This window comes from Dipodomys merriami, unplaced genomic scaffold (assembly GCF_024711535.1).
Source record: "Dipodomys merriami isolate MVZ:Mamm:240054 unplaced genomic scaffold, mDipMer1.0.p SCAF_17, whole genome shotgun sequence".
Lineage (NCBI taxonomy): Eukaryota > Metazoa > Chordata > Mammalia > Rodentia > Heteromyidae > Dipodomys > Dipodomys merriami.
Window position 1 is genome coordinate 13,029,371 of NW_027203048.1, and position 13,412 is coordinate 13,042,782.

General features: G+C 44.4%; 1 protein-coding gene across 2 annotated transcripts in view; it reads right to left on the minus strand.

Annotated features, from left to right (window-relative positions):
- Positions 1-3,463: 3,463 nt before the first annotated feature.
- The window catches only part of Galnt14 (polypeptide N-acetylgalactosaminyltransferase 14), a 212,606-nt gene continuing 202,657 nt past the window's right edge, over positions 3,464-13,412 (minus strand). The window contains exons 12-15 of one of the 2 annotated variants that reach the window (XM_070024996.1): positions 12,782-12,865; positions 12,194-12,332; positions 5,418-5,537; positions 3,464-4,113 (exon numbers count right to left, since the gene is read on the minus strand). In XM_070024996.1, coding sequence (XP_069881097.1) covers positions 3,955-4,113; positions 5,418-5,537; positions 12,194-12,332; positions 12,782-12,865 — 502 coding nt within the window. In that variant the 3' untranslated portion in view covers positions 3,464-3,954. The remainder of the gene's footprint in view (positions 4,114-5,417; positions 5,538-12,193; positions 12,333-12,781; positions 12,866-13,412) is intronic. The other variant, XM_070024998.1, reaches the window with a different exon arrangement.

A 13,412-nucleotide genomic window follows, 5' to 3' on the forward strand; every position in this document is an offset into this window, starting at 1 on the left:
GCCAAGCCTGGAAGCCAGGTCCAAATTCTCATCTCTCACAGTGTGAAAACCACCGACAGAGAAATCAATGCCCAAATTGGCCTGAAATCAAAGCAATCCAGCAGGATCCTAGCAGAGGCAAGCAGAGGCAAGCGCAAGCCTCCCCTGAGGCTTGCCTCCGCAACCAGACTACTCATGATGCCCAGAGGAAAAAAACTCCCACTGATGAGCTCATGATGCGGGGTAGGGAGGGAAACCAACTGCCAGGAGAGTACGTTTCATATTTACCATGGCACCAGGATCTATCACCTTTGTGTATAGCCCAGATTTATCAAAACAAAAACAAAACAATGACTCACCCTCAATCCTCAACTATCCCTATTCCCTCAACAACCTCCTGCCCCTAGTTCTAATCTAAACACAACAGCATTGGAAGTCCTTGCTTCTCTTCTCAGTTAATGAGTGTATAGTCAGTCACTCAGAGACCATGGGGGATGGGTTCTTGAACTTTCCTGTAGAACACCAAATCTGTAACTACTCTAGTCCCTTACATACAGTTCTGTAGTATTTGTATATAACATAGGCATATTCTACTATGTACTTTAGATCACCTCTAGATTACTTAAAATACCTAGTATAAAGCAAATGCTATATAAGTAGTTTTAATACTATATTGTTTAGGAGATAATGACTAGGAAAAAAAGCTTATGTATGTTTTGCATGTGTGCATTTCTTTTTGTATATGTTCAATCCACAGTTGGTTGAATTTGCAGATATAGAACCTATGGCTAGGGAGGGCTGGCCACACACACACACACACACACATACACACACACACACACACACGCACTCAAATATAGCATGTATAAATTCCTTCTCATGTAATTTGCATTCAGAAAGATGTTCACATTGTTCTCACTATTCAGATATGATCCTGCGTGGTAAGATGGCTCTAGGAGAGTGAATCTCCCAACATAATTTAGGGCCTAAATCTTATGGGCTTTTAAGATCTTCCAATTAGAGGTGTTTTTTTCACTGGTTGTTGTCATTTGATACACTTTCATTTTTACTCACAGTTATAGGTGACCTACTAAAGTGAGCCATCCCAGGCTATCAGCATCTGATATGCAAACTCAGATCATCAGAGAAGAACAAGGACTCTAATTAACCTGCCCAAATGCCTAACCTGACACCACATTTACGCCACTGTGTACACACAGGCCAGAGGTCTCCCTAAGAACTGATGAAAGTCGGAAATTCCTGCTATGCTTGCTGTTAAATCATAGTGTACTCTCTTTCACTACATCATCCTGAAGATGGTGGACAGCACGCATCACTACATCTTCACAGATGTAGTGATTCCTATTTGCATCCTCAACTTTTAGCTTCCATTTCACAGGAAGGAGGTCTTAAGATGCATACTTTGCATGCAGCTCTCTGAGAGCCATTGTATCTCCTCTTGCAGGTTTCTCTCCACACTCTTCAGTGGATGGGTCTCTTCACTATCATCTCCAATGTCTTCTGGTAAGTGGGATGTCAGTGAGAGCTGAGCCTTCATTCTTCTGCCACATGGAATGCAGTGGGATAGAAATATTTGTCCTACTGGGGCAGAGCCTTCCATTCTCTCCCTGTCCCCTATCCTCTTTGGTGTCTGAGATTCAGATACCCACCAGAATGTGGTAACTTTATGGGGGCAGTAATATATAAGTAACGTCACTTCATCTTGGACAAGGTATGGTTTTTGTCAATAATCTATTCATTAAAACAGCCTACAATGAATTATTTTGTCTAGCCCAGGTCTTTGGATTGTGAAAGGCAAGAGATACCTTTTAAGCCACCAGTGAACTAAAAAACTGACACAAATACAGAGGTGAGAAGTAGTTAGAAGGCAACTCTGAGCTCTGTTTTTATTATTCTAGTGTAGTACCTGCTTCATCTACTTAGGGGACAGGTTACTGGGAATTACCTCTTCCCTGTAAAGCTGCCTTGACCCCTGTGAACACATACCTTGAGGAACCTCAGCAATTCTTCTGTGGTTGGTTTCATCTTCATGGCCTCCTCTTCATTTCCCAGCATGAAGTAGCCTCAAGAAAGATGCCTATTCCTAACTAGACAAGGGGATAAAAGTATTGCATAAGCAAACACAGCCACCAGAGGAGATTCTGGATCTGTGTACAACCCTTTACTTTCCAAGTCTATAATGGAAATACAGCAATGGGTTTTATAATGACCTTGAACAACCTCTTATCACTGAAAGCCTTTCTGCTCAGGATCTGATACTCAGGATTCTAATGGCTCCCCATGATTACTACTCTGGTCTTTACTCTCCTGAGTGATCCTTTCCCCTTTGAACACAGGTTGTACCTGGTGATTGCTTCTGTAGAATAGCATGTGGCAAACACATTATGAGATGTCTTGTGGGATTCAGACATAAGAGACCATGACTCCCATCTTGCTGATACTCTTGCTTCCCTTGGCTTTCTTGCTAGGAAGAAGTAAGCCGCTATGCTGGGGAGGCCCACAGGGTAAGAGCTGAGGATAGCCTCTGGCCGACAGCCTGTGAGAGGCCAAGTCCTGCCAACAAATACTGAGAGAGCCTGGAACAGACTTGGCCCCAGTGAAGCTGACTGCAGACTCAGCTAGTTCTTCAATCACAGCTGAGTCTGGACCCCTGACCCACAAAAACTGAGACAATAAATGTGTGTTGCTTTAAGCTGCTAAATTTGGGGGGTAACTTTTTATGCAGCAATAGATACAAAAACAGCTACTAAACATATAGCAGAACAGAGTATGGGCATCTTGTAGAAACATTTTAAACAATATGACTTATTCTTTCTCCTAAGTCCTAGTTAATAAGAATGAGCTACCACCACCACTTTCCAGAGCATAGCAGTACATTGGAGAATCTTTGGAATAAGAAACTCCTATGCTAATGGAAGACCATATGGCGCCCATGTTGCCACAGCTCTATGATTGTATTAACCATGGAGGAAACCAGAATTAACCAAGGAGACTGGATCTCATGCCAACTCTACCAAATCAGAATTTTCACAGGAAACTTAGAGCCTCTTGAATGAGGCAAATGTGTATCAGTGAACAATACAAATCTGGTTCCACTCAACCAGGTGACCAGTTGACCATGTGACATAACAGCAGGTTTTGGGCCAAAGAAGAGACATATCTTTTTAAAGATAGGGCTGTGATGTGGCTGAATTGGCAGAGTACTTGCTTAGCAAATGTAAGGCCCTGAACTCAGTTCAATCTAATCTATATATATGTGTATATATATATATATATATATATATATATATATATATATATATACACACATATAGATATCTATCTATATATATCTATATGTGTGTATAGATATACATATATGTGTATATAAACATGTATATCTATTCATATGTATGTGCATATTTATGTGTATATTTATATATCACATAGCTAGTTGTTGGCAACTTAGGAGCACAGGTCTCCCTCTCCTTATCCTCTGTCCTGCCCTCATTCAACGGAGAATTGAGCTTATCTCTGAGCCAACATAAGACAACACAGCATGAGGTACCCAAAGACAACTTCTAAGGTTAACTTTATTTGTCCTGAAAGCCACTTCTATTCAGTCATCTCTCAATTTTAGTCCCAACCTGATGACAAAGGATTCCTTTTCTATCTGGCCTTCTCTTGAAGAAATGGAACAATAAACACTTCCCATTGGATCTTTGTCTCTAGGGACCGATTAGGGCAAGACATGGCCAGGACTGGAACTTCACAACAATGCAAAAAATGTGGGTTTCTCGCTCAGTCCCACTGGCTGGTGATCTGTTTTTCCATCTTCCCTGAGGCAGCCACTCCTATCCTGGGAGGGGAGGGGGCTTTGTTCCACCTCCAGTCCAAGGTGTCTGGTGCAGTCCTAAGCTGTGCACAGCCGGTTTTTCCAGTCCGTTTTGGTCTGGGGAAGCACCACCCCCATGCTCATGAGCTCACGACGTCCCAGTGCTGGCTCATGAGTGAAGACTCACAAGGGTTGACAACAACTTCCCTGCCATCCTCAGTGCTGTCACCAAACATATCTGTGTCCAGGCAGAGGTGGGATGCTATATGCTCAATCCGGGCGCCGGTTCTGATCCATTGCTGAGGAAATAAAGAGGAGAGAGGAGGAACGAGAGGTATCTCTGGGTGAGGTCCCAAATCCTACTGGTAATTTAAGTTGCTCTAGCAGCCTTTGGGCTACAGTACATATCAAGGGTCAGCCAAAGATTTGATTCCTTGGTCTCATAGAGAAATACTGTCCCTAATTGCTCTGCTAGGTGTTTTTTTTTAATTTTGTTAAAATCTACAAATGGTATACAAAGAGTTTACACTTCACCATGTCTCCCTCCTACCTACCTTTCCTCACTAGTCATATCATTTCCTTTTTCCCATATATACATTGAGTATTATGACTATTCATCTACCCTTCCCTTTTCCATTCATCAGCTCTCTTACCTCCAACCCCCTACCAATTCAAAAGATGTTTCGGTTTCCTGATATTCACTTTGTTATATTGTCTGTTAATTGTCAAAAGATTTACACCAAGAAGTTTGGATATTTTTATAAGCTGAATTTTAAAAAGCTAAAATAATATCAGTAGGAGGCAGGTTTTCTCACACTAGGTCATATGATATGAAGGGAATCTGTCATGGGGCACTAAAGGAACAATCTAATTCCCATGTCTTCTAGTTTATGAAGTAGGGAAGGGTCAGCAATGGGGACAGGAGGACAGGGATTTCTTCAAATCACTCACAAGCCTCATGCACTGTTGCCTAGATTTTCCCTCACATAACCAGGAAAGAGGGATGGACAAGTATTGGGGGCTACTCCTGATTGGGTACTGAGTGCTATACTTCATAGAAACCATCACTGTCAATTGTTCTACACAGCTACTTAGGAGTATCACTAACTCCACAGAAGAAAAGGTTCACACAGCTAGGGAACTATAAACATATTGTATCTCAGTCTCTCATATCAGTAGCAAATAGGCAAGAAACTAAGTGCTGGTAGAGTACCTGGGCACAGGACACAGCTAGAATACTATGAATTTTTTTGGTGGTGGGTGGGGTGGGGGGACAAATTGCAAAGTCCAGAAGGCAAAGAGTTGAATCTCATTCACCTCTGTGGCCCTGAAATGCTTGTGTGGAATTCCAGGTGGGAAAATGGAGCTGTGACAGAAGCAGATAGGTCAACTGATATGGCCAGCTGAGATCTAAAAGCTTTCATGTGCCAGCTGACCAATGGAGTCACCATGACCACTGCTGCCTCCTCCTGCCTCCTATCTAGGATGGCTTCTTATTAACCCTTCCTTTTCCAACAAACTCTCTATGCCTGTCTGTGAGATGTAGACTTGCCAATCATAGTATGGAAGGCATCCATATCTCTGGAATCTGCTGGGTACTCACCTGTCTGTCATCTCCATTCTTGCACTGAGTGAGAACCACTGGGGCGCCAGGAAAGAGAGTGACAACTGACAGGCACAGCTCCTCCTGGATGATCTGCTGGGTATACGTGAAAGCCCATACCTGGGGGACCAGGAAGGTTAACTCAGGAGCAAGGAAGACACTATGCATGGAATACCACAATGTCCATGTGAGATCATCAGTACAGCCTGGTAAGAAGCTCCAGGAGTCTCAGTAGGTACAGATTATCAACAAGGTCACCTTGAAAAACGCTACTCCAAGGCCAGACCAAGAGGTCACACCCTCCAATGGAAATCTGTCCCCACACCCCTTGAGGGGGATTACACCTGGGTCATGCAGAAAGTCACTGGAAAGCACTGAATAATTCAGAACTCTGGACAGCAGTTTGTAACAACATCCCCTCCTCTCCCCCTGCCTCCACCTCACACAGAGCTGTGTGTTCAGCAGTGTCTGTCTTAAGGGGTGACTGTTCTCACATGTGCGAAGCAGCCCCCCTGGCAGTCCTCTCCCCCAGCTGTCTTTAGAATATCACCTTTTTGGAAGGGAGTACAAGCCCGTGTCTTAAGACCATGAGGGTTATGATAAGAAGCAGACTGAGTAATAAAAAGAATAAGGAAGCACTCCTACTGAGTGGATGGAAGAAGAGCTGGCGAAAATGAAGTAAGTTATAAGAGAAATGAAGTTATTTTAAGAGGACACCACACAGTCACACACATACACATACATCATACACCTACATACCTTGGTATGCCAGTATAGTAGATAACTTAGCCCCTGAACTTCTGGAGGAAAAGAAGCTGAGAACACAGACAGACAAGAAAAAATTCTGACAATATAAGGAGCTAGGCACTCTGAGAGTCCATTATCTGGAGTGGATCTCACTTATTTCTTTCAAAGTGCCAGAGACCACAGAGTGACCACTGCTTAGTGCCTGAGTACTCCCCAGGTGTCAAGCCAGGAGACAGCAAATGCTGGCACCAAGACTGTCTAACTGTAAACCACGAGGTTGTAACACAAGGTAATGCCTGCCATTTGCCCTCATCATGGAGGAAAAGATGATTCCTGAATTGGATCCCTTCCAGACCAATGAAAACTATAAAGAGAGCTCTGTCTTGACAAGAACTAGATTTCTTCTCTATTGTATCCCTGTGGACTAGCTGACCTCAGCCTCTGGGCCAGGCTACTTCTCTTTATCCCATGAATAAAAATAAGACCTTTGGTAGAGAGCTTTTGCCAGAGGACCACCTGTTCCTAAAGCTGACATGGTATTCATTTACCTCTTACTCTTCACCTTCATTACTTGTTTCCTGGCTCAGGTCTTACCCTGACCTCCATGGTCTGCTTATGTCTACTGGCTTTCTGAGACCTGGATTCTTCCTTCTCTTCTCATGTAGGCTCAGGTCTCTGTGTTGTACTAACCATATGACTAGCTTCCCCTTGAGTTAATCTCCACTTGCTAGATGATAACCACTGCCTCTCTGATCTAGAAATGTCCTCTACCTTCTCATCCATGGATGGGGTCACCAGCAAAAATGGGAGCCACAGTCCCTTAGAGATGGCTCCTGCCTGAGAATTCCCTGTCCCTTTACAACTTATCTGAATTAGAAAGTTCTCCTGGCAGAGTAGATAGATTACAGATGGCACAAGGCTGGAGCTGATGAACCATCAAGTAGCAGAAATCTTCATCTTGCTGATCACAGATAGTCGCAGACCGTGGACAGTCCAGAAACCAAGGGATAGGCATGAGTACCCCAAGACATCTTCACTCCTTCTGATGGTGTAACGGTGGGAAGGTAGCCCCTTCCTCACCACCAGAGAAGAATTCCATATTTGATACTAACAAGGCTATCAGAGCTGATAATTCTTGTGGCCAGATGATGGGTCATATATGAGAGTTGTTTACACTAGTCCATCTATGTCTACATCTATCTATGTTTGAACTTTTCTGTAATATAAAGTCATAAAGTAGATTCCTTGGGACACATCAAGAAGTTTTTCCCTGGCCCTGTGAATACCATCATTGTATACATGCTATTTCTTTCCTTCCAGGATAAGGCAAGCTGAAGGGGGAAAGAATGTAGGGGTGGTGAATGGTGCTGACACAGCAGTTTTGTGTCAGACATTGTTCTGAGAGCTTGCCACTAACTGACTGGCTTGATCTTCATAAGATCTTATTAAGGAAGCATTCCTATTATTCCCACTTTACAGATGACATCCAAGGCTCACTGAGGTTATTCAAGACCATATGCTAGTAAGTGCCTCCCCCCATACCAGCTTTCTCTAAGAGGTCTGCCATTGTTGATGCTAGCCAAGTCCTGGCTAGAGCTAGAGTTTGTTTAGGTAAGTTTAGTCCTGGGAGAAGGCACATGTCCTTGAGTTTCCTCTTCAAGTTTATAAATATTAAAACCACACATCAACTCTACTTTGACATGAAATATCTAGAAGAGGCTCTCCCCTTGATCAGTTTCTAATAACAACTCCTATGAAAGACAAAGGTGGTAACATCCCCCCACACCCTGTGTCAGCAGCTGACAAGGGAAGGCCAGAGGGTGAGTAGTCCCATACCTAACACTTAGGGGAAGGGTGGCAAGAGGTTGAAAGCAAGCCAGTGTGCCTCAGACTTCAACCCAAGCAACAAGGGCACACCCAGCACTGATTTCCTGCCTGTGTCTTCTCCATCTCTTCACCCCAGCCTTCATATGAGTGTATGGTCACTCTTCTCTAAATGGTCTCCTTGGGGCCTAAAGGTATGTATTAGTATCACAATCCATCTAAAAGGTTAAATCCAGGCATGAGATCTATGCAAATCCTGAAATCAGGCAAGACTATTGGTTGGGGGATCCTAGAGTATTAGGTATGTGAAATGTGATCTTATAAGGATAGAATCTTACATTTAAGCCTAAAATATTCCTTGGCCTGTAGGGAAAAGAGAGATGGACAAGTCCAAGCTCAAGAACAGAGCTACCAGGAAGCCATTTGTTCAGGCCCACAGAACAACTGGTCTCAAAGTTAGCCTTCTATCACCCTTTGAAAATAAGGCCAGCCAGTGATGGCGACAGATGAAGCTGATCCTCCATTCCATTACCTGCTCTACAGCCCACGGGGAAGCAGGAATTAGCATTTAAAAATAAATCCTGTCATTATCTTAAGACAACCACGATACAACAGCATTGCATTTTTTTGTTAAAAGTATTAACGGATTAAACACAGACATTTAAAATGTAACCAGTTTCTGAAAGCCGATCTGGCATTTCTTTTTGAATATCCTAGGGGTCCAGAAGTACTCAAGATAAATTCTCTTGAAATCTGAGACCCCCCTCATCCAGAAATACCCTTGGAAGGGTGGAATAGCTGGATGGCATACCCGTGGGTTGGAGACTGAGGAAGCCACTCCAAAGACCCCCCCAAGAGGAGCCTGCCATGAGATCCCATACACAAGAAGACTCAACAGCTGGTTCTTTCCTGGTGTTGCAATTATTTGTCCTCAGAGTCTCCCAGCAGAGGGCTGACCTCTAGCCACATCTGCAACAGGGGAGGAGAGAAGAGAGGAAATTAAAAAACAAAAGACTGGAGCAGGTCAGGTAGGAAAGCAAAGAGAGCTGCTCCAAGTCCCATTCTGCTCCTGTCAGGCTTCTCAGAGGCTGGTGATGAATGGGTTTATTAAACAAATCCTGAGTCAGATATGGTCTGGAGGCAGGCAGCAGAGTTGCTCAAGCAGGTCTGGCCTGGCTTGGTAAATACTGGGCCCTCTATTGATGCCTCCATTTGCAAAAATACTGCCCATGATTGATACACACACACACACACACACACACACACACACACACACACACACACACACACACACACACACACACACACACACACACACACACACACACACACACACACACACACACACACACACACACAAAGTTCTCTCCAAGAAGATAACCCAGAGGCCAATCTGGTGACTGCTGTGATGTACCTTTGCCCCCTCGAGGACAGTCCAGCCAGAGGACAAGGAGGAAAATCCACTCATGGCCCTCCAAGAGGAAAACATTGACCCCTATACTCAGAAATGAGCATTGCTGGAGTAGGGAGTGACCTGGCAAATGTGGGCAGTGAGTTTCTTTCTCCAGCAAATGATCCTGTGGCTATAGCTGTGAAAACTGAAAAGAGCCTGGAACTCATAATATACTGAATGGAGAGTCCAGTGAGTAGGGGTGGGGGGTGAGAAGCCCAGGCAGAGGGGCTGGTCTTGGAATGGTCTAAGGTTCTGTTCTCTAATCGGTCGGAAGCAATCTGTTTAGAGCAGTTGGGGGGATTTTACCAACCACCATACCCACCCAAAAAACACATGGAAGTGTTTGGAGATGTTGTGTTGATTATTTTGACTGAGTACTCTGGGTATCTCCTAGGTGAAGCTTGAGATCTTGCTAAACATCCTGCAATACTCAGGACAGTCCCCATAACAAAGTGTGATCCTCTGGTCCTAATATATACCAAGAGTGTTGAGGCTGAGTAACTGACCCCACACCCCTAGTTTTCAGGCGTAGCCTATGCAGACAGTAGAACTGAATCTGAGCCCTGCTCTGGTATCATTAATATGCCACCAGGTAGACAGGCAAAGCCTAGATGGCTCCAGCTGTCACATGAGCAGGACAGTGACATACATAGTCCGTGTTTGGGGTTGCGGTGAGGACTAAATGAGATGCTTGGTGAGTACTTGGCTCAGTTTGACCCTGGCTCAGAATAATTATTTTACAAGGAGACTTTCCATGTTACTTGAGAAATGTCCATTTACCCATGCAGGGAAGTTAGGTAGTGGGTTTTCAGAAAGCAAGAGCTAATATCATTTACTAATAGTGAGTTCCATCTTTAAAAATTCAATATATATCCTACAAAATGAAGAAAAGTGAGGGAAGGGTTGGGGATAGATGAGAATGTAGAAATGAGTGACATTGATCAAGACACATCGTATTCATAAACTATTTTGTTAAATGGCAACTCCTTTGTACTACTCAAAAATAACAAAAATATTTTTTAATTATTCTGTACATCCAAGTACCTGTGGCCCATGCCTATAATCCTAGCTACTCGGGAGGCTGAGATCTGAGGATCAGGGTTCAAAGTCATCCCAGATAGGAAAGTTCATAAGATTCTTCTGTCCAATTAACCCCCAAAAAGCTGGAAGTGGAGCTGGGGCTCAAGTGAGCAAAAATATTAGGCACAATGCCCAGGCCCTGTATTCAAGCCCCAGGCCCACCACGCTTCCCCCCTCTCTCCCTGCCCAATGTGGAGAACATGAACTAAACCCAAAAGCAAAAAGCAAACCAAAGCCAGCATTGCTGAGTTTGTTGTAGTCAACAACAACCTCTGTCTGAAAAACTCTCTCAGGCTAGGCCAGATCTAGTGTTCCATTTTCATAGTCGATTCAATCCTTGCAAGAGCCACAGTCAGAGGCGAAAAGGGAAAATAAACTGCGATGCTGATTTTGCAGTTCAAGGTCCAAAGTGACCTTTTAGAGGGGAATGACCAAGCTGAGATGTACAGGCTGGAGATTCACAGTAGGAAGCAGAGCTAAAGGTGAGAAGAAAAGGGCAGCAGACACAGGCTGGAAATCAATGCTAAGACTACACATGGCCCTTGCCTGATGCGCAATCCACAGTGCAAGAGTCTCCATTCACATTCTTGCCCAATTCCCAAAAACATTAGGGAGAGGAGAACTCTCTGGCCTGCCTACATCAGACCTTGATATGTAAATGCAAGCGTTGTCTCTTTACAGGGGTTGTCATTGGAAATTAGCTGCATTATGACTCTCTTGGCAGTTCTTTCCTGTCAAGGTGGAACTCATCTATGGTTTTAACATTTACAACCTTGAAGTGGAACCTCTGGATCAGAAATCATCTCCCATGACTAAACTTACATGAAAAAAATCTGCCATAAAATGGCAGTGAGATTAATGGGACTAGGGTGTGACCTTCCTGATGTGGCCTCTCAGAGACTGAAGGGGTGGGTACAATGAGAGGATGGCTGATGCCATGCTCTCTGGACAGGTCAAGAGGTAGGACAAATGGTGAAGATATAGAGAAGATATTGCAGAGTGGGTTCAGAGGATAAGACCCTATTAATATCCAATATTAGCAGAACAGGTTAGGGTGTAGAAAGACAGGATTGAGGGGTTTGAAGAAAAGGAAGAGACAGAGGCTGGAAGCCAGTATGAGACTACATATGGTCCTTGCCTGGCGCAGAATCCATAAAGCAAAGGCTGCCATATAGTCTCATAAGAAGACTGTGTGATACACGCACTTACACATACAGGTGATATATGGAAGAGATGAATAATACACACACGTGTGACATGTGTGACAGTTATATAGATTTCTCTCTGTCTAAAGTAGGTTGAACACTTTCAAAGCACTAGGAAATGTAGCCCAATCCTGATGCTGAGCTTTGGGTCTCTGGCAACCAGAAGTGGTATCTAATTCTGCCCATCCCACCTGCCTCCCCAGTCGGCAGTATGGAGCTCAGGACACCTTGGTCCTGTCTGTTGATGTGGATGGAAACTCTTCTCATCTTCCAGTGATCTTCTAGCAACTTACAGTCACATGGTCGCTACACAAACCAAGCATTCTCCCAAAGCAGAGTGGAGGAGCAGCTCAGCCCAGAGAAGAGCTCTGCCTTCCTGCAGACCTTTCCATAATGGCCCTCAAGTGCTTGCAGTTGCCGCTCTCCTCTGTGGCATGTGGTGCTATGGCCCCAGATGAATACTTTACCTGGGACTTTGCTTCATTGCTTTTAATGCAGGGGCTCAGCCTTAGGCTTGGGAGCTCTTCATTGTTCTGTTTTTGAGACTCAAGACACTTCTGTCTCTGCCGGATGTTGCCCTTCTGAATGGAGGAATCTGAGGGGACCCTGAAGAAAGCCACAAGGAGAGATGAGACCTCACTAGCAGCTGGAGAGGTAAGGGGAGGTTACTCTGAAAATGGCAGGGCCACCTCCCACTGGGCTGTCACAAAGCTTAGCACTGTTCAGAAAAGGAAAGACGCTGTCAGGAGGAAGCAAGCCAGCACTCAGGAGCCAGATGATGGACAGATGCCTGGAATGGAGCCATGCTCTCAGGACATAGCCTGGAGCACAAGCCTCAGTTATGGAGAGATACTGTAACTAGCTACTCACCATCCCTCATGCTGCTGAGTCAATGTAACTTCACTTCTGGTTTCATGGAAAAGGAGAGCCAACTAGTCTTCTTACTTCCCTAGACTTAAAAACTCTATCCAGTATGTGGCTCACTACGTCTCCCCAGACCAAGCTAGCTGAGAGCCTCCCTTGTGGCTAGCCAAGGCTCCAATGGAGAGGGATACCTGAGTTCTGGGTAGACATTCTCCAGATACCACTTGAAGGTCTGGCAGGGCAGGCTTCTTCTCAGGTCCTGTCTGTTCTTAATGCTGTAGGTAATGGGGCCAGGGGAGAAGGACGTGGGAAGGGAAGCAAAGACAAAACATAGCCATCAGAAGCAGAACCAGTAACCATGGCTCAGGTGGGGAACACTAGGAGCAATGGACAACCAAACATTGCATCCATGTGTCTCTGGACAGTTAGGAGCAAACAGAGATTTCTCTGTCTCTAGACAGAGCTATAGAAATGCCTTGCAATATCTCACAGTGGTGCAGTAATAACAACGGGACTAGTACTTTGACTTGAAAATGAAATTTAGGGGTATTTTTACTTTAGATTTAAAATGCAAAGCTGCAAGAACATCCAGTGTGTTGTTCAGGATTCACTGCTTGGGATCTGAGTCTATGTACTCACGATCTCTCTGGGGATTTTGCATTCCATAGACCATTTCCTAAGAGAGGTCTTAGGAATAGAAGTGTAAAGCTGTAAGTGGTGGTATACACTAGTTCCCAGCTACTCAGAAGGTGGAGAAAGGAGGACAGGGAATTCAAGGCCAGCCTAGGAAGACATACCACTTCTCACTGTCCCCAGCCTCAG